At 39.6% G+C, this 21279-nt stretch overlaps 2 protein-coding genes and 1 long non-coding RNA gene across 3 annotated transcripts; 2 read left to right on the forward strand and 1 right to left on the reverse strand.

The window, feature by feature from the left end:
• Nucleotides 1-354: 354 nt before the first annotated feature.
• LOC100923235 (whey acidic protein) lies at nucleotides 355-7540 on the forward strand. Its single transcript, XM_003762554.3, has 5 exons — nucleotides 355-483; nucleotides 1674-1820; nucleotides 2129-2293; nucleotides 5069-5212; nucleotides 7369-7540. Exons 1-5 carry the CDS (start codon nucleotides 414-416, stop codon nucleotides 7428-7430), a joined length of 588 nt encoding a protein of 195 aa, XP_003762602.1. The 5' UTR covers nucleotides 355-413; the 3' UTR covers nucleotides 7431-7540.
• On the reverse strand, nucleotides 5098-6972 carry LOC105749605. The gene is made up of 2 exons (XR_001120644.3): nucleotides 6749-6972; nucleotides 5098-5347 (listed from the first exon to the last, which is right to left on the reverse strand). It is a non-coding gene; the product is annotated as an uncharacterized LOC105749605 (long non-coding RNA).
• Nucleotides 7541-7840: 300 nt separating the features above from the next.
• LOC100924731 (histone H2A-beta, sperm-like) lies at nucleotides 7841-8868 on the forward strand. The gene has a single exon (XM_012543747.3). The coding sequence runs from the start codon at nucleotides 8330-8332 to the stop codon at nucleotides 8759-8761; it is 432 nt and encodes a 143-aa protein (XP_012399201.1). The 5' UTR covers nucleotides 7841-8329; the 3' UTR covers nucleotides 8762-8868.
• The last annotated feature ends 12411 nt before the right edge of the window (nucleotides 8869-21279 follow it).

The following is a 21279-nucleotide window of genomic DNA, read 5'->3' on the forward strand; positions in this document are numbered from 1 at the left end:
TCCTTAAAGAACTGAAGTATTTCTTACCATATCTTATAAAGCAAGTGATTTAAAAATTATCACTCCTATTTTACAAAGAAACTGTGGTTCTGATTCATGAAATAGTGTATCCATAGTCACACAAATATAATTAACTTAAAAACTGTGTGTGTGTGGGTGAGTGTTCTGGCTCCCTGTTTAGGGTTCTTACCTCTTCCTCCTCCCCCTAAAAGAGAGAGTAATAGTTTAAACCAGGAACTCCTAAGAGAACCAGCTGTCCTGCTTCTTTCCTTCCCCCTTCTCCACTTTTTGCTCCACCCTTCTGGGCCCCTCCCTCCCACTCCCAAATCTCTCTCCTTTAAATCCTGCTGGAGCAGCGAGGATGGCCATTCAACCACTTCCACAGCCCAGCAAGAGGGAATCACTGCCTCATCATGAAGTCAGTACAGATTTTGATCTTGGTCCTGCTGGCCCTAGGAGCATGGGCTGCTCAGAATGCAGTAGGTAGGAGACCTGCAGCTGCTGGAAATGTTCCCCTTTTCTTGTCTTCTCTTCCTTCCTGGTCCCTCCCTCCACCCTATGCTCTCCTGGTCCCCAGTCCCCAAGTTTGTAGGTTTAGTATGCCCATCTAGAATTTGAAGAGGGGGCATTAGGAGGCAGATAATAGCTCCCAATGATTACCAATCATTCTTATTCCAAGGATCCCTAGAATTGTGGGGGTATCGTGGAAAGGGGTTTGGTCAGGAAAGGAGGATTATAGTCCTGGACTTCTAACACCCACTAACACTGTAATTTAGAATAGATCTCCACATCTCTCTGGATTTCACTTTCCTCATCTCTGAGATAAGGAGACTGGATGGAAGTAGATTCAAGTTCTAGCTCCTTTGTTTTGTAGCACAATATGTTCCAATTCCTTCCAGCTGTCCACTAAGAATATCTATCCATCTTCCTGACTCTAGTCTCACCTCATCCCACATTTTGTTCCCAAACCCCATAATTTTAACTTCTCCCAGTTGTGGAACCTTCCTGTCTTAAGTCCTTTAGAGAAACCTCTGCTTTTCTTCCCACCTCCTTGTACAAAGTAGACCTGGGGGAAGACATGTAACTTCCTGACAGGAGAATTGTACAAGAAAGAACTGTAAAAAGAAGAGGAAAGAAAGGAGATGGGAGGGGAGAAGTAGGAAAGGAGAGGAGGAGGAAAAGATGGACTCAATTGGACCATTTTTATTAAACAATTACTTTGCAGACACTTTGCTCCACACAAGGATTTAAAAAATGAACAAGAGTTGACGGCCTAAAAGGGGAGGGAGCAGGCTAGGAATAGGGAAAACAAATATATTTTAAAATGCACTGAGCAAAGGAGACAGAGTACTTCAGAAAAACCTGATAAGAGGGCTCTTACCCAGGAGGGTATATTAGGTAAATCTTCGAGGAGAACGTGGCATCCGAATTTGATGAGAATGATTTAACAGGGAGAGAGATGAGCAATGGCTTGTCACAGGTTTAGATTTGAAAGGAACCTTAGGGACCATGGCTTCATGAAAGGGGGCAGAAAAGAAGGTATGTGGGGGTGGAAGGAGGAAATGGAAAGGGGCAAAGGCTGGGGAGAGCTTAGGCATCAGAAGAGAAGCAGCAGGACGGGCCTTCCATAATGGAGAAGTTGGCAGAGTGTTCATGGTTCCTGTTCATTGCAGAGAAGCCTGGGGACTGCCCAAATTTCCGCCAGGTGTTGTCAGATAAAACTGAGTGTAAAGAGATGTGCAACGGTGATAACAGCTGTTCCCAAGACCTGAGATGCTGCCGACAAGGCTGCAACTGGCTGTGTATGAACACTACTCAAGGTAAGAGAATATGGTTCCGTATGGGAGGGGACCCTGTCCATGGAACTATGGGGACTAAGATTTTGGGATTTCCCAGTTAGTAAGGTGCCTTGAAAGCTATGGGAAGGGAAGGAGGTAGATGGGGAATTGGAAGTGGAGGGAGTTCTCAGGGTACTTCAGCTCACTCCAGCTCCTCTAGATCAAGGAAGGCTGCCTGGAAGAGACATAACCACCTCATCCCACCCCAGACTTGGGAGCAAGTACAAACAACTAGGGTAGGTGGGGCAGCATAGGAGAAGGAAGCCACCGCTGGTTCTGCTCTCTTCCAGAGAAAGACGGCAGGTGCCCCCTGGATACCTTTACTTCCTCCTCCTCTGAGGAGCACCGTCTCAATCGGCTTTGCCCTAAGACATGCTACTCTGACCTGGACTGCAATGGGGAGGCCAAGTGTTGTGCCAGCTCCTGTGGCCGAACCTGTACCAAGCCGATCAGAGGTAATTGTGATCCCTATGTGTGTTTTTAAAGCGAGTTTACAATTTCTAAGGTGTTTGCCTTTCTAAGTTTTTCTAGGTGGTGCAGTGGATAGAATCTGCTGGGCCTGAAGTTTAGAAGACTTGAATGAAAATCTTGACTCAGACATTGAATAGCTGTGTGACCTGTGGCAAATCATTTAATCTTTCTGATTCCCAGTTTCCCTATCTGCAAAATGGGAATAATATCACTTCCCTCTGTGAAGATCAAATGATATTTTTAAGTACTTCCAAAACTTTAAAATGCTATAAAAATGTTAAAACTTTCTTAAAATAACCTGGAAGGTATGTTAAGTAGCATTGACCCCAATTTTATTGTTGGGAACTTGAAAGTCAGTGATTCATGCATGAGCACAGAACTAGTGAAGCGGTAGAGCTGGGGCTCAGACACCAACCCAGAGGATCCTAGATACATCTTGGCCCCATCCCCAAACTTCTGAAAGTTGGACTGGCTCCCTTGGAACCGCTGATGAAGCTGACCCAGTTCTACAGTGAGTGAGATCATCTTTTCTCCTAGTTTGATTCAAGATCTTACATCCTGCTCTGTAGAACTAGTCCATTGTTTGATCTTTCCAGTCCTTAGGAGCATTTGCACTGTGCTCTGCCTGACACATATGGACATCTCAGCATGTGTAGTCTACTAAACCTATGGTTTGGTGGGCTGTTGAGCTCAAAGTGATTGTGCATTTGAAAAGCCCAACTAGACTAGATGATGGTTGCTCTACAGAGTTGAGAGCGCTCTTAAAGGTTCTCAAACCCAGCCATACCTCTCATTTTACAGATGAGGAAATTAATCAAGGCCCATGTGGTGAAGGACTTGCTTAAGGTCACATAGGGAGTCAAGAGGAAGAGTCAAGATTGGAACTCATGTCCTCTGGCTTGAGAAAAATGAAAGTCTCTCTGCACTGGGTTATATTCCCTTTCACAAAGTCTCTTATTTCTATTAACCTTTTCAAGTTTGCTAAATGCTTTCTCCCCCCATCCTTCACTTCCATGGTTCTATTCAGTAGACAACAAAGGAAGGAGGAAGGAAGAGAAAGAAAAGAAGGAAGGAATGAGGAAGAGAGGGAAGGAAGGAAGGGAGGGAGGGAAGCAAAGAAGGAAGAAAAAAGGAAGGAGAGTGAATGAAGGAAGGAAAGAAGGTAGGAAAGAAGGGATGGCGGGAGGGAAGAAGGAAGAAAGGAAGGAAGGGAGAGAGGAGAGAGGGAGGGAGGAAGAAAAGAGGGAAAAAAGGAAAAAGGAAAAGAGGGAAGGAGGAAGGGAGGGAGGGAGGGAAGAAGGAAGGAAGAAAAGAGGGAAGGAAGGAAAGAAGGGAGATAGGGAAAAAGAAAGGAAGGAAGGAAGGAAGGAAAATAAGGACTTACTAAGTGCTTACTATATACTAGGCACTACACTAAATGCCTTACAATGATCTCAGTTGATACTCATAATAACCTGGGGAGGTAGGTACTATTATCCTCATTTTGCAGATGAAGAAACTTAGTTTAAGTGAGCTTAAGTAATTTTCCCAAAGTCACACAGCTGGTAAATGAGGTTGGATCCAACTCCAGGCCCGGACCCTGTGTTTATACCACCCAGATGAAGGAACTAGGATTGATTTCTTTCTTACCCACCTTAGAGGCAGCAAGAAATAACACAATGTTGTCCCCAGTAAGGAAGTATTTTGCAAAAAATAAAACCTCTTCCTTATAGGAGTTCTGTGTGAACACAAGAGCCATGAATGATATGGTTTGCTGTTCAGCCAGGCCTGGGATCATCCTTGCCATCTTCTTTGTCCCCTTGCAGGCATAGTAAGGGAAGGGAGAGGTGGTAGTAGAGTGATTATCTATATGCCTGAATGAGCAGCAAACATAGTTCTTCTCCGGCTCCTCTCCTCCTCTGAGACTGGGGTGTTCACTCTGGCACTTTGGAGGTGCTTCAATGCCAGGCTACAGAGCTCAATCCTGGATTCTGGGGGCAGAAGAGATGCCTTGAAAGCTCTCAGGCAACTGAATGGTTGCATGATGGATGAAGTTGGCAGGAGTTTGGGAAGAGCCTGGAGGCAAGAGGGCCAAGTGAGGCTGGTTCAGGGACTGGTGTGAAAAGGAAGGAAAGGGACTTTCTTCCCTAACACTTAGACCTATTGTTTCTGTCCTGAGATCACCTTCCTGATGGCCTTTTATGGGCTTGTCACTAAAATGCTATTTCTGTCCCCTAGAGTATTTCTGGGTCCTGTCCCTCAGTATCCCCAGGATCATAATTGCTCCAAATCCCCCAGCCAGATCTAAATTCTCTGTTCTATGCTAACTCCCTAAATGAAGGACTTCAGATCCAACGAGCATTGATGGCAGGTGCTGGGAGGGGGCCAGAGGATATTTGGTATAAAGGGAGCCTTTTAGTGGCTCCTGCAGGTCAGCAGAGGTCAAAAAGGCGACACTGGGGATGAATGCAACCTGGAGAAAAAAAATTGTATAATGTGCATTAATGCCACGATTTTAAAAATTACATGACTTTGAACTTTTGATTCCAAATTCATTACTCAACTATATTTCCTGTTTTCTCATAATTTTCAAGCAATGAAACCCTTCAAATTGCTTCATGCAGATAATAGACTCCAACCCCGACAGAGGTGACGTCTTCTTATAGCCATTCTCCTGCAAGGCTGCTTTTAGGCAGACCCCATCTGATCCCTTCTGGTAACAAGACTTCTTATTCTCTGTGCCTCTCACCCATTGTCCCCCTCCCTTCTTCCCCCCACAGTTAAGTCTGGTCAGTGTCCTGCTGTGGCCAAGATTTGCCCCAGGAATAACTGGGTCTACACCTGTCGGTCTGATGATGATTGCCAGGGAGAGAGAAAGTGTTGTTTCTTTGGCTGTGGTCGGAGGTGTATGGAGCCTTTCCGAGGTAAGAATCAGTTAGCGAATCTTAGTGTGTCAGTTCCTTTGGATGCTGCATTGGGTGACCACCAAGAAGCACAAAAACATTGTTCTTTTCTCAATGAGGAACTTACCATTTTGCTGCAAACTTGGTACTTGGAATCTGTATCAAGTAAAAGTGAATACTCAATTCTAGGAACTCTCAATTTAGTACTGTCTAGAGGCGGTCTAATGGGAAAAGCTAATCTGGAAACATCAGATGACTGGGGCTTAAATCCTAAACCCATTTACTGGGGAGTATTTGTGTAGTAAGATTATATTATACCTTCTCAGGCTTATTAAGTAGAGTGCTTTGTAAATCTTTGTAATCACATGTAAACAGGAGTCATCATCATCATTATCATTATTATTATTATATTATAATTACCTAATAATCTTTCTTCTCCCTATCCTCTCAGAGCTAAAAGTCCCTGAGAGTATCTACCATGGGTTAGGACCGAGAGATTTTAATCAATCTACCAATAAGCAATTTATTAAGGTTCTTCCATGTCCTAGGCATAGGGGAATATGCTTTCTTGCATCCATTTCTGTGTTGTTTAAAATTTTGTTTTCTCTGTGACCATTACATTTCATTTCTTTGTATGTCAATGTCAATTAGTCAGTCAATTAGTATTTATTGAGCATCTGCTTTGTGCCAAGCATTACACTGAGCATTGGGGCAGAAAAAGAAAAGAAAGCTCTCAGGTAACTCACAGTCTCACAGTTATATACAATCAAACATGCGAACAGTTACATACAATCAAGCTCTATACAGGTTAAATTGCAGACAACCAATAGAGGGAAGACAGTAACAGTGAGAGAGACCAGGAGAAGGTCCTTAGTGGGACCTAAGGTCACACATGCAATTAGATGGAAGAGTCAAAACTAAAAGCCAGAACTCAAGATTCTAGGCCAGTAGCATTCCCTCTGTGCCATTTCCCTCTGAAGATAGAGACCAGAACTGTATCTTTTCTGAATGGCATTAGGTTCAAAGACACTATGTGTATGTAAGGCTGATGAATATGTTAGGAAAACAAAGTGCCAGAGGACAGAGCCAGAGGATCTATGGGACACTTAGGAGTCTTTGAAAGGTTTAAGGTTAGATTGGATAAGAATGAGAAAAGGTCATCAGTTCTTCCCTGTACACTCGTCATCGCCATCACCATCACATACATATCCAATCAATCTATTTTACACATATACACACAACAACACATATCTAATTAATCAATCTCATATACACACACCCAAACACATCCACTCTATAAATTTCTCTCTCTCCTCTCTCTCTTTTTCTCTCTCTGTCTTTCTCCTCTCTCTGTGTGTCTCTCTCTCTGTCTGTCTGTGTCTGTCTCTCTGTCTCTGTCTCACTCTCTCTCTGTCTCTCTCTAATTCTCTGTCTCTCTCTGTCTCTCTCTCTCTCTCTGTCTCTGTCTCTGTCTGTCTGTCTGTCTGTCTCTCTCTCTCTCTCTCTCTCACACACACACACACACACACACACACACACACACACATACCAACTCACCTTTTAGGCTTCCAGACTGTGATGTTCCCAGGATTGGAACTATCAAAGGCAACATCTCCCTCCCCTTCCTATCTCCTAGTCCTTGCTAGGGCTAGCTGTCATGATATGACATATGACATATGACCATGACATGTCATAATAACACTGCTTTTCCTTTTCACCATCACCACCAATAACAATCCTAGAAAGTTGTTCCTGAAGCATGTCATGTCCTTCCTCTTGATCCCTACAATATCACTGGGAAGTAGGTAAACAAAGGGCAACTATGACCATTTCTCAGAGGAGGAAGCTACAGAGCTACGGTGTGGGATCATAAGAGCTGGACCTGAAGTGATCGAGCTCCCCAGAAGCCAAGTAGCTTGCCCAGTGTAGAACAAAGGAACAGTAAGGAGCAGAGCCCTCCTTGGAACCTTTTTCTAGGACCGACTCAGCTTCTGTCCTTGAAAGCTCTCCTCCCATCCTGACTCCATCTGTGTGTTTGCAACAGATCTTCTTGCTTGAGTTTTTCTGGTTAGTTCCATAGCTTCAGCCCACCTCAAGCTTCCTTCCTTGCCGTTCAGTTCCCCCATTTCTAATTCTGCAGTCAGCCCCTTTCATGTGTCTCTATGTTTACTTTTCAGAGGAGCAAGAAGCAGTAACCAGACGCTTTAACCAAGAGGAAAACACCGTCCTATCCCTCTAAGAACTGAACCAAGACAACCCACAGTCCCGCTGGTTACTCCTTGAAGCCCAGATATCTTTTTTTCCTTGGGGTTCCAACCCCTTTGGGTTAATAAAGGCATTGACTCTGAATGGTGAATGATACCTCTTTGCTCCAACTGCCTTCTCTTTCCTTTCCTGGTCTAGCTTCTAGAATCATAGAACCATATGATCATAGGATTTTACAATCTAGCTACCTATTGATCATTCTACAGTTGCCCTGCCCTTGGGAAAAGAAGACATTAACATGTGAACCATTAAATACCAATACAAGACATAAATTGCTCAATATGACAAATAGAATATAGGAATAATATGTAAATGACAGATACCCATAATAAATGAGGTGAGAATCATCACTATAGGCCATGGTGCTCAAGGAAGGCTTGCTTCATTATGAAGAAAATATGGCTAGGTTCTGAAGGTTGGGTATGGAAGAAAATGGAAGCAGGACATGCCTGGGGAGGAGATACAACAAACCATGTGGCCATTAAGTACAGCATTTTGGTTAGAAGGTAATATTTGGGAAGCAATAAAAATATATTCTCTGAATAAAATGATGGACTGAGGTCTGGATTTCTGAAAAAGCTAGTTCAGTGAAAGATGGAGTACTTGCCTCCTCATGGGAAATTGTGGTCCCATCATGGGAAAAGAAGAAGTTAAAGGAGCCCAGGTAGGAAGAGTTGGCAAGAAAGGAGAAGGTAATGACATCACAACCAGCCAAGGTGAGTTTCTCATCTCACAATCGGTCCTTGGCTTCCCATTGGCTATCTATGGGCCAATTGAAATTGTGAATCTGAGTGTATAAAAGGGTCCCTGTTATGGGACCTAACACAGGTGCCTGGACGAGTTGGGGATGCTAGAACACCTCAGGATAACGTCATGCCTGAGAAGCGATGTCACCAAGGACCTTTGCCTCCCCGTGCTCGAACTCGATCACGCTCCTCAAGGGCCCAACTGCAGTTCCCTGTGAGCCGTGTGGACCGCTTTCTGCGCCAGGGCCACTATGCCCAGAGACTGGCCTCAGGGGCCCCTGTTTTCCTGGCTGCGGTGTTAGAGTACCTGACTGCTGAGATCCTAGAGCTGGCAGGCAATGCTGCCCGTGACAACCAGAAAACCCGCATTGCTCCCTGCCATGTGCAGCTGGCTGTGCGCAACGATGCTGAGCTCAACCAGCTCTTTGGCCATGTCACCATCTCCCAGGGCGCAGTCTTGCCTCGCATCCACTCAGAGCTGCTGCAGCCCACCAGCAAGGCCCGCAGCAGCCAGTGCCATGTTGGACAGTCCCATACTTATTCGATGAAGGCCAAGTGAGCCAGCTTGGAGAGAGCCCAGAATCTTATGCAGTAAACACTTCTGTTCTCTGGGTCTTCCAATTTCATCACCCCGCAAACCTATTAAAAGAGATTAAATCCAAAACAGTTTTGTTCAGACTCATCATTCTCTTTATAAATTCCACTTCTAGAGATATGGTCTATGTCTTATAAAGAAGGAGCCGATCTCTTGTTTCTCTGTGGGGATGGGTACCAAATTTCTATGATATAAATTGCATTTATCTGGCCTTCAGGACCTTTCATCACATCTTCCCTAGTTTCATCTCCCACCATTTGGCTAAAGGAAACCTCAGATCTATTTAGAATGATATCAAGTTGAGCAATGATATAATTTAAGGTAGGGGAGAACTGTGCATCTTTGAATGTATAAGAGGATTTAATTTAGAGGGATGAGTATGGGAACAGAATTCAGATTTCTTAATCTCATTCCTTCCTGATCACCAAAAGATCTAGCCCCTGCTTTCATAATCCTTTCCATCTTCCATTGATGATGTGGTTATTCAGTCATTTCAGTCACATCTGATTCTTCAGGAGTCATGGTTTTCTTGGGAAAATTATTGGAGTAGTTTGCCATTTCCTTCTCCAGTTTATTTCACAGATGAGAAACTGAGGCAAACATTAACTTGCTCAGGATTAAACCTCTAGGAAGTGTCTGAAGCCAGATTTGAACTCAGGAAGATGAATCTTCTGATTTCAGACCCAGCATTATTCACTAGGCAACCTAGCTACCCCCGTCTTCTGTTGTAGTTATTTCTAGATTATTGCATTACATGGGCTTTTAAGTTTAGCATTTAGTCATTTTTGTTTTTCAAATTTGTCAGTCTGCCTTTTGAAATTTATCCTTCCCTGTTTTTACAGCAGTAAAATGCAAAGCAATACAAGGTTTCTGTCAACAAGAGTTAGAATCTGGCTACCTGTAAAAAACCACCACACAATTAGAAAACAGAAAATTCTTTCCATCTCCTTCATTACCTAAACATGGCTTTCTTTAACATCAGTGATACTGCATCTCTAGCACCTGCTACCTGCTACTGGCCCTACATTTCCCCACTCACATCACAGAGCCATAAGGAGCCAAGATAGACAATGCTCTCTATGCTTCTATGTCGTTCATTATCTTTTCTCCTTTTAATAATGTAATTTAACTATACCACTCTCCCCGATCAGCCAAACTCTTGGCATTTTCCAGTCTTTTCCCCATGATTTTGATAAGTCTTCCTCCCTTTCCTCTTAGTAATTTTGAGTTTGACATTGATGGGAATTATCTGTCATCTTTCCATTTTTCAGTCAAGCTTCTGGAAGAACCATCACAATATGACCACCAAAGGAGAACCCCAAGCCTAGAATAAACTTGTATCAACTGGTAATGGTAGCACCAGAAAAATCACATTGATAAACACCATTTGACTGGTAAATTTGAGAAATATTCAGCCATCTTGGATGTCAAGGTCCATCCTCTTGTGTTCATTACCTACAGAGGTCCTACTAAATTCAACATATGTTGAATCTGGCCATAAGAGAAATTTTGTTGGACTGAGAGATGATTATTACATTCAAGCTCAATGTACCATTATAATGATTAATATAATTTAGAAAGCTATTTACAAGAATGAACATAACTGATATAGAGATCAGATATGAGAGCATATCAAGTTATACCTAAGTGCTAAATGGCAACAAAGTGGATATTAAGAACAGAAAAGTCAAGAAGAAATTCATCATCTTCCACTGGAAAAATCCCTAACATCATGACATTTCAGCCAAAGGTTAACTATAACTCTGAGAAGCCTTCTTCTGGCTTGCTACAAAACTTAGTAGAGAACCTAATTTGGAGCTTATTATCATACCTATCCTTGTATCTCTCCAGAGGTGGTCATGAACCTAGCACTGGTAAACACAGTTTGAGCAAGAGTTAAAGACTGCTTGGACAATTATACTCCTGATGAAAATGGTGGGGATTGTGAGAGATGGAAGTTAGAGACCAGTGTCAGGGGTCTAGGGATAAGCAACTGTCCTGTGCTATCAGTGGTGCAGAATGTCTGGTACTTTCAAGATGAAGAGAACATGTGCTCAATCTTTGAGTTGTTAGAGGAAATGAATGGACTTGAGAATGAATTGTGGTTAACTGTTTAAAAAATGTTTATTTTTTATTTATATTTTGAACCTGAATACTTGGCTGTTTTGAACTAAAATTATATCCCCTCCTACTTTGTTTCAAACATGAGTAACTGCTGCTATCTTATCACCACATTCAGTACTAAAACTTGTTGCTGTCATTCTCATCTCTTTTTGCATCATAATAAGATTGTATTTCAAATATCTAAGAAAGTGAGATCTTTATCCTTTTTTTACAGTAAGCATTTGAAAAGATGTTTTGTTGGTTACTATTTTAATCATCTTCACATGTTTATGGCAAAATTATATTTTAAAAGGTATTGAAAACATCAAATATCAGTAATATACTCCACTTCTTAACTCTGTAAAATAAGTTCAATACAAAATTCACATTTTTTCTGTCCTGATCAATTTCTACCTTTATATTAGGGTACTGTATATACTGACCCTTTTTCAAATATCCTAACAGTATAAATAATATCCTAGTAACAAATATCCTAGCAGTGTGACTCTGGGCAAGTCACTTAACCCCAATTGCCTCAGGGAAAAAAAAAAGTCAATCTCCTCACCATTCAGTTCCTCAATTTATTTATTTCCCATGAGCTAATCCTGTATTCCACTTCAACTATAATCAAAGATGGTGTCATATCCTTGATCTTATCACCATCCTCAAATATGCTTTCTTGGTATACAGGAATTCTGAAATTCCTCTATCCAACCATAATCTATTGACTTTCCACCTCTGCCTCTCATCCAACTATCTCTCCCTCTCCCTCTGCCTTCCTTTACCAGACACCACTCTTCATACACTCTGTGATTGATAGTCTCTAGAATCCTCAATTTCTCCTCCAAGCCATCTCCCAAGCACTAGTTACTTTCTCCTCTTTTTCCCATCTTAACCAGTGGTGAACCAACTCTAAACTATTCCCTTCTGTTCAATACCTAACCCTTTTTTCATTTCACTGACTGCATCTTGCCAAGCTTCAGCCTTGGATCACTTAGCATCTGCTTCCTTCCCTCCTATGCATACGCTGCTGAATGAAGGTGGAGAAAATTGCACAATCGTTTTGATTAGGTTCATTCCAAATTTGTTACACAGCCTCAACTAGGCAATCCTACTAGACTGCCATCATAAACTCACTTTTCATTCCTCTTCAAATTTTCTATGGCTCCTCCTTTTCTCACCCTCTCATCTGAGAACCTTGCCTCATCTTTTGATAATAGTATTTTATTTTTTTCAAATAGATGTAAAGTTAGTTTTCAGCATTCACCTTTGCAAAATTTTATGTTCTAAATTTTTCTCCCTCTTCTTTTCCTTTTCTCCCCAAGATAGCAAGTGATCTCTGATGTAGATTAATCATGTGCAATCGTCTCATATTTTACAAAAGAAATTGAGTGTTGGTCCTTTTCTCTTACACTCTCACATGCTTTCTTCTGTTCCTCCTTCAGCCCTGTCTCATATGGTGAGGTACCTTTCTTATCCAGGCTAATAGCCACTCTATTCCATCATGTTCCTTTAACAAGTTGTCATCACCTCTGTTCTCCCTTCTCTGTCGACAATTTTCAGTCTCTCCCTTTCTACTGGTATAATCCCTGTTGTCTACAAACATACTTATGTCTCACTCCATCCTCAAAAATAAAAAACTCTCCCTTAATAATTCTTAACCTACTATTTCTCTGTATCTCTTCTGCTCTTTGTGGCTAAACTTGTAAAGGACACCTACAAAAGCTAATTCCATTTCTCACTAATTCTTTGTCCCTCACATTTTCAGCTTCTGGGGGACAACTAGATGGCAAAGTAGATAGAGCACTGGCCCTGGAGTTAGGATGAACTTGAGCAGCCTCAAACACTTCACACTTACTATGTGATCTTGGGCAAGCCACTTAAGCCCAGTTGCCGTACCAAAAAGCAAAACAAAACAAACAAAAATATTTTCAGTTTCTGATCTCATCTTTCCATAGAATTATTCTCTCCAAAGTAACCAGTAATTTCTAAATTGCCAAAACCAAAAGCTTTTTCTCAATCTTCATATTGCTTGACCTCTACAGTTTTTGATGGTGTAATTGCCCTCTCCTTGAAACTCTCTTCTCTCCGTGTTTTTGGGATGACGTCTCTCCTGGTTTTCCTCCTACCTAGCTGACTGTTCTTTCTCTGTTTCCTTTGCTGGATCCTCATTCCTGTAACCACCTGTAACTGTCCCACAGGGTTGTATGCTAGAACCTCTTCTTTTCTCTCTTTACATTACTTCATTTGGTGAGCTCATCAGGTCCCATGGATTTAATCTTGCCTGAAACTCTCTGCTAACTTCCAATCTTGAATCTCCAACTGTCTTCCAGACATCTCAAAATGGACATCTTAAACTAAATATATCCAAAAACAGAACTCTTTATCTTTCCCCCTCCTACCTTCCTGTTACTTTACAGAGCAATACCAACTTCCCTGTCCCTCACGTGTATAACCTAGGAGTCATCCTGGACTTCTCACTATCTCACCCTCCCCATATCCAAGCTGTTGCCAAGGTTTGTTGATTTTGTCTTTGTAATATCTCTCAAATAACTCTCTCTTCTTGCCTCTGACACTGCTACGACTCTTATGTAGGATCCAATCACCTCATATCTGGACTATTGCAATAATTACTGGTGGGTCTGCCTGCTCCAAGTCTCTCCCCAGTCCAATCCATCCCTCATTCAGCCCTTAAACTGAGCTTCCTAAAGTGGAAGTCCAACTATGTTACCCCTCTATACTCAAAAGATTTCGTAAATATCTATAATGCTTGTTGACTCGACCCTTTCAAATGCATTTAATTATATTTCACAAAGTAAAGTTTTTTAATCTGGATGTACAGGCTTAAAATTTTGTATGACTATTAAATGAGTGGTTATAACTTGTTAATCAAGCTAAAAGTATGGGATTAGTATATATAATTTTTGTCAAACTAAGCTAAAATAATGTGGGAAGGTTTGAAAAAATGAATGGTAAAATTAAAAGAATGAGCTGCCAATAAGATAGAATTTCATTTCTATCAGTTCAATTTAGAAATTCAATTAATAGTATGAATCTATTATCTAACTGCAGCTTTAAAGACTATACTGCTTTCTTGACTTGTATATTTTAAAGATCTTGAGGTGTTTAGAGAAATAAGGAAGATACTGAAGTGGAAAGATTCTTTGAGAGAGGGAAGTAAGCTTGTCAAGATAAAAATTTTAAAATAAATAATGTTGCAATTAGCACAACTGGAATGGGGTGAAAATGGACCATTTTTAGTGATATTAAACTAAATTGAAGTCTTAAAAAACTGAATTCCGTTATTTTAGTTGTAAAATAAAAGCAAAATATTTTATTTAAATATAGACACTATACATATTTTTATATATTATATATATTTATTCACATTGATGATTCTTCTGATATCACAGTTATTTGAATTTTCCAACTCCTGTGACTTTTCTATTCTATTCATCTCAGCCAGGGTGGTCATACTTTAGGTATCAATAGAAATTAAATCCAACTTTAATATCTCATATTCTCCTCTCTGACCACAATTTCCTATCCTTCTTTTACCTCTCCTACTGACTTATTCTTTTCATATTTGCTTGTTGAATTTATAATGTGCAGTCCCTTGATTCTTCCTTATTCATCCAAACTTTAACTGGATTCATGCCTGTCCATGGTGGAAATCCTTCATTTTTTAACCTTCAATTTGCTTCATTCGGTTTCTTTCTCCTTATCCTGCCAACCCTTCATACCTAACTATCTCTTATAAATGCTGATGAGAGATATCTCAAAACCATCTTGACTGGATCTTCTACTAACTTAAATTTTATAATTACAACATAACTATGACAAGATCACTTTCTTAAACCTCAATTACCTTGTCCACAAAATGGAGATGACTATACTTACATTATATCCTTTATTGAGAATGAAGCGACTATTTTCTGAACTTTAAAATGCTACTTAAAAAACGGCTCATTATCAACAGAGTTGATGACCTATCATAGAGCTGCAAGTCTCCAAATTAAATAAATTTTCACTTTGATAAGAAACAGGACTTTTTTTACACACATGAATATTTTAACTATGTCTGTGGGTGAACAGAAATTCCCTATTATGAACAGATCAACTTCCTTAAGTGAGTAAATAAACATTGGGGAATTATTGTCCTGATACAAATAAATATACTAGTGATTCAAGTCTACTCTAAAGCAATTATGATGAAAAATGCTATCCATACCCAGAAAAAGAATTGATTGTATCTTACTACTACAAGTCGAATAATAAATGATCATTCTAGAACATTGCTATTATTTTATATATAGTAAATTTCATTTTGCTTGAGTTCATGGAGGACTTTCCAGGTTTTTCTGAGAGCATCCTGTTCATCATTTCCCATAGAACAATAATATTCTATGATAATCACATACCACAATTTATTCAGCCATTCCCCAATTTATGGAAATTTAATTTCCTTTTTTTTTTTTTTTTTTTTTTTTTTTGCCCTGAGAAGAGTGCTGCTATAAATATTTTTGTACATATAAGTTCTTTTCCTACTTTAAAAATCTTTTGGGGGATTCAAACCTAGTAGTGGTATTGTTAGGTCAAAAGATATGCATTAATTTATAGCCCTTTGGTCAGAGATCATATTTTTTGATCATTCATCAATTGGGGCATAGGTCTTATTATACATTTCACTCAGTCTCCTCTATATTTGAGAAATGAGGCCTTATCCGAAAAACTTGCTTCAAAATTCTTTCTACAATTACTATTACTAACTGTATCCCCCCCCCATTTATTCTATTCTCTCTGTCCTTTCACCCTGTCTCTCCTCAAAAGTAATTTGCTACTGACCACTCCCTCCCCCTATATGTTCTCTCTTTTATCACCCTCCCCCTTCCCATATTCCATTCCCCTCCTGCTTTCTTTCAGGGTGAGAAAGATTTCTAAACACATATACATAATGGTTTGGTCATGTATACTTATTGTGTATCTAATTTATATTTTAATGTATTTAACATCTACTGGTCATCCTGCCATCTGGGGGAGGGGGTGGGGGGTAAGAGGTGAAAAATTGGAACAAGAGGTTTGGCAATTGTTAACGCTGTAAAGTTACCACGCATATAACCTGTTTTTTCTTCTTTGAGTCAGTTCTGATGAGAATAAGATTCATTCCCCATCTCCTCCTTCTTTTCCCCTTTACTATAAAAGTTTTTTCTTGCCTTTTTTATAGCAGATAATTTTTTTTTAATTTAATAGCCTTTTATTTACGGGTTATATGCGTGGGTAACTTTACAGTGTTAACAATTGCCAAACCTCTTGTTCCAATTTTTCACCTCTTACCCCCCCCCCCCCCTCCCCCAGATGGCAGGATGACCAGTAGATGTTAAATACATTAAAATATAAATTAGATACACAATAAGTATACATGACCAAACCATTATTTTGCTGTATAAAAAGAATGAGACTGAAATATTGTACAATTAGCTTGTGAAGGAAATCAAAAATGCAGGTGGGCATAAATATGGGGATTGGGAATTCAACGTAATGGTTTTTAGTCATCTCCCAGAGTTCTTTCTCTGGGCGTAGCTGGTTCAGTTCATTACTGCTCCATTGGAAATGATTTGGTTGATCTCGTTGCTGAGGATGGCCAGGTGCATCAGAACTGGTCATCATATAGTATTGTTGTTGAAGTATATAATGATCTCCTCATCAGTTCGTGTAAGTCTCTCCAGGCCTTTCTGAAATCATCCTGTTGGTCATTTCTTACAGAACAGTAATATTCCATAATATTCATATACCACAATTTATTCAGCCATTCTCCAACTGATGGACATCCATTCAGTTTCCAGTTTCTAGCCACTACAAAAAGGGCTGCCACAAACATTCGTGCACATACAGGTCACTTTCCCTTCTTTATAATCTCTTTGGGATATAAGCCCAGTAGTAGCACTGCTGGATCAAAGGGTATGCACAGTTTGATAACTTTTTGAGCACAATTCCAAACTACTCTCCAAAATGGTTGGATTCGTTCACAACTCCACCAACAATGCATCAATGTCCCAGTTTTCCCACATCCCCTCCAACAATCATCATTATTTTTTCCTGTCATCTTAGCCAATCTGACAGGTGTGTAGTGGTATCTTAGAGTTGTCTTAATTTTATAGCAGATAATTTATACCATTCCACTTCTCCCTTTCCCTTTCTCCCAATATATTCCTCTTTCACCCTTTAATTTCATTTTTAAGATATTATCCCTTTATATTTAATTCATACCTGTGCCCTCTTTTCTATATATACTCCTAACTGCCATAATAATGAAAAATTCTAATAAGTTATAAGTATCATCCTCCTATGTAAGAATATAAATAGATAAACCTTATGAAGTCCCTTATGATATCACTTTCCTGATTACTTCCTTGTGCTTCTGAATTCTGTATTGAAAATCAAATTTTCCATTCAGCTTTGGTCTTTTCATGGAATCTTCTATTTCATTGAATTTCTACCTTTTCCCCCTGAAGGATTATATTCAGTTTTGCTGGGTAGGTGATTCTTGGTAGTAATCATAGCTCTACTCCTCTCTGGAACATCATATTCCAAGTCTTCCAGTCCTTTAATGTAGAAGTTGCTGAATCTTGTGTGATTCTGACTGTGGCTCCGCTATACTTGAATTGGTTCTTTATGGATACTTATAATATTTGGCTATAATATTCCTGGGAATTTTCATTTGGGGATCTCTTTCGGAAGGTGAGCCATGGTTTCTTTCAATTTCTATTAAAATTGGTTCTAGAATATCAGGACAATTTTCCTTAATAATTTCTTGAAAAATGATGTCCAACATGTATATATTGTATTTAACATTTACTTTAACATATTTAACATATTTTGGTCTACTTGCCATCTGGGACAGGGGATGGGGGGAAAGAGGGGAAAAATTGGAATAAAAGGTTTTGCAATTGTCAATGCAGAAAAATTATCCATGCATATATCTTGTAAATAAAAAACTATAATAAAAAAGAGATAAAATTTTTAAAAATTAAAAAAAAAACATGATGTCCAAGCTCTTTTTTCTGATCATGACTTTCAGATAAACCAATAATTTTTAAACTGTTTCTTCTGGTTCTGTTTTCCAAGATAATTGTTTTTTCAATGAGATATTTCATATTTATTTCTATTTTTTTGTTTTGCTTTATTGTATCTTCATTTCTCATAAAGTCAAGGTATTTTCACTATTAGAGATATATTGAAATTTATGACAATTCCAAGTTGGGGCCATGGGAACGCTCATTTTCCTAGCCTATTACTCTGCTTTTAACTCTTTGTTAAAGTAGGGCTCTGTTTTCAAGGTGGAGTGTGCCCTGTCTCAAGCTAGAGGGGTTTTGTACAACTGCTTTCAGAGATCTTTCTAAAGACCTGAGCACAAGCACTCTTTTTTGTCCTGGATCTGTTAGGAGTGTCCCCCAATCCACTGAAGTTGTAGGATGTAGAGTGCTAAAGCAAAGAGTCCTTCCTCAGTGCTATTAAAGAGACCTCCTGCAAGCTAAGTTCCCCAGAAGCTCCCATGGACGCTACTGCCCACTCCCACTCTTGGTCTGCTGGTTTTTGAAGGCCTTCTCACCCTACTGACAAACCTTTCCTGCTGCCTTTTCAAATCCTCTTTGTGTCTCTCGGCTAAGAGCTTGAAATCACCAGTATAGCTGCTGATGAAGAGGTCCTGCTTTGCTTGTTTACTGCTGGGGTTGGGGCCATGCTGGTGCAGCCTGCACTGGGACTTGTGCTGGACTCCCACCCTGTTGGCTCAGAGCTTTTCTTCTGACCTTACAAGTTCTCTTTGGTGTCTCTGGGCTGAGAGTCTGGAAGCCACTGATTCAGAGATCCCTAGGCCAGTTCCTGCTTTGCTGGTTCTGGGACCAGGGCTGGGTCTGGAGTCCAGGTCAGGGCTCTGCTGATATGGCCTACACTAGGACTGCCCGCTGGACTTCCATCGTGATTCCATTGCTCGCTTTCTAAGTTGCCTTCAACTGGAAAATGTTCTACTCTGACTCTCTGGGTGTGTTCTGACACTCTAGAATTTGTTTAGAGTCATTATTTAAAGAATATTGGAGTCATTCAGGGGAGAGGTCATCTTGAGTTCCTGCCTTTACTCTGCCATCCTAGCTCCCAGGGTTGTTGATTTTTTAATAGAAAAATTAACAAATATGAAAGAATAGTAAAGCAAAACTCTGTGGGATTACACACTTGAAGAACTGGGTTAGCTGATAGATATTTGAGACGTGTGCCTTGTGCACCTTCTGTCTATTTTTATATTTCATTTTAGCGAAGTGCAGTGCTCTGCTTTCTCACTTCCCATGGACAATCACATAAATTATGCTCAACATGCTTCCCAATACACTAATCATGTTGGGATAAACTCACATTTTCTTTTTTTTTTTTTTTCCTTTTTGCTGAGGCAATTGGAGTTAAGTGACTTGCCCAGGGATACACAGTGAGGAAGTATTAAGTGTCGGAGATCAAATTTGAACTCAGGTCCTCCTGACTTCAGGGCTGGTGCTCTATCTACTGTGCTATCGGGTTGCCCCAACAAACTCAGATTTTCAAAGCAAGTTTTATCTGTTCTGTTCTGTTGAACAATGACTGTAGATCTATAATGACATTGCTTGATTGCCTTCCCTGGATTGTCATCCCAGAATATATGGCCAACTTCAACAAATCACCAATGTCAAAGGAGTCTCTGTTAAATTTTTAAATAAATGTACCACCCATCACTGAGTAGCTTAGATGGCACAGTGGATAGATTGCTGGGCTTAAAATCAGTAAAGATTCATCTTACAGAATTCAAATCTGTTCTCAGATACTCACTAGCTATATGACGCTGGAAAAGTCATTTCACCCTATTTACCTCAATATTCTCATCTGTAAAATGAGCTGAAGAAGAAAATGGCAAACCACTCCATTATCTTTGTCAAGAAAACCCCAAATGGAGTCACAAAGAGGAAGACACAATTGGAAAAAAAAACACAACAGAATGTTATCTGTTTTTTACTCACCTGTTTTATCCATCACCTGTTTTTTACTGACCCAGTCCAACAAATTGTTCTTGTGTAGGGTAAAAAGAAAAAGATCATCAATGATATTTGAAAATTTATGGAAAATAGGAGAGGTACCACAAAAACACAGAGGGGCAAATGCCCTGATTTTCAGGGAAAAAAAGGAGAATAAAAGTCTACAAATATAAGCCAATGAGTTTACTATCACCTCCCTAATATTGGAAGCAATGCCCCTCCCTGCAGCTCAAGATCAAATTAGCTTTAAGCCTTCCAAATCATACCATTGACCCATATTGAACTCAAAGACCAATAATTTCCTAGCATTTTTCAGAATAATTGTTATCGATCAGACAATTGTTAACAATTATCTTCCTCATCATGTACTTCTGAGATCAATTTTTTTGTACTCAAGTACAAAATTTCATATTTATCCCTACTGAATTTGATCTTATTATGTTCAGCCCAATTCTCCATCCAAGTGGTGCCCAGCTTTATGTATGTCACCTATAAACTTGATGAGCATAACCACTTTTGCCATCATCAGATCTCTGATAAAATGTTAAATAGTATAAGACTAAGCAGAGATCCCTAGGGCACTCCATTGGAGACTTCCTGCCATGCTGCAATTGAGCTATAATAATTAATAATTGACCACTCTTTGAGTACATACATTCATGTAGTTCTGAATCCATTTGATTGTATTAGTGTGTAATCCATATCCCTGTTCAGCTTTCCCCAACAATAGATACTTTAGCAAAAACATTGTTAAAATGGAGATAAGCTATTTGCACAACATTCACCTCAACTACTATTTTAGTAATTCTGTCCAAAAAAAGAAAGAAAAGAAATGAGATTTATTCTGGCATGACCCATTCTTGGTGGTTCTTTGTAACCATAGTTTTCCTTTTGATAATGTTTGCCAACAATCTTTCATTTTGTTGATCTATGCTAGACTTTTCTGAAGAAGCAAAGTCAAGCTCTTCAGCCTTTAGTTTGCAGGCTCTGTTCGTTCTCTCTCCTTTTTGGAAATCAGGACATTTGCCTTTCTGGCACTTCTACTATTCTCAAGATATTTCCAATATCACTGCCGGTGTTAGAGGACTAGATTATCCTTCTTCCAGAATACTATATTTGTAATACCCAGTTTTCCTCTCAAAGTGCATCATTTATTTAATCTTACTAAAATGTAATGTTGCAAATTTCACACACATATACAAATATTTTAATAGACTATAGGATTAAATCTAATTTTTTTAATTTTTATTTTCCCCAGTTTCAGGTAAAAGAATTTTTTTTTTGCTTATACATGAAAATTCATTTTTTTTACACTTCCTTATGAAT

Source organism: Sarcophilus harrisii, chromosome 1, assembly GCF_902635505.1.
Source record: "Sarcophilus harrisii chromosome 1, mSarHar1.11, whole genome shotgun sequence".
NCBI classification, from domain to species: Eukaryota; Metazoa; Chordata; class Mammalia; order Dasyuromorphia; family Dasyuridae; genus Sarcophilus; species Sarcophilus harrisii.

Bases quoted from the DNA above. Each gene is read 5' to 3' on its own strand.
- LOC100923235 (XM_003762554.3), top strand. From the start codon at position 414: ATGAAGTCAGTACAGATTTTGATCTTGGTCCTGCTGGCCCTAGGAGCA. The intron at 1,821-2,128 runs GTAAGAGAATAT...GCTCTCTTCCAG, and splicing joins GTGTATGAACACTACTCAAG to AGAAAGACGGCAGGTGCCCC. The intron at 2,294-5,068 runs GTAATTGTGATC...TTCCCCCCACAG, and splicing joins CTGTACCAAGCCGATCAGAG to TTAAGTCTGGTCAGTGTCCT.
- LOC100924731 (XM_012543747.3), top strand. From the start codon at position 8,330: ATGCCTGAGAAGCGATGTCACCAAGGACCTTTGCCTCCCCGTGCTCGA.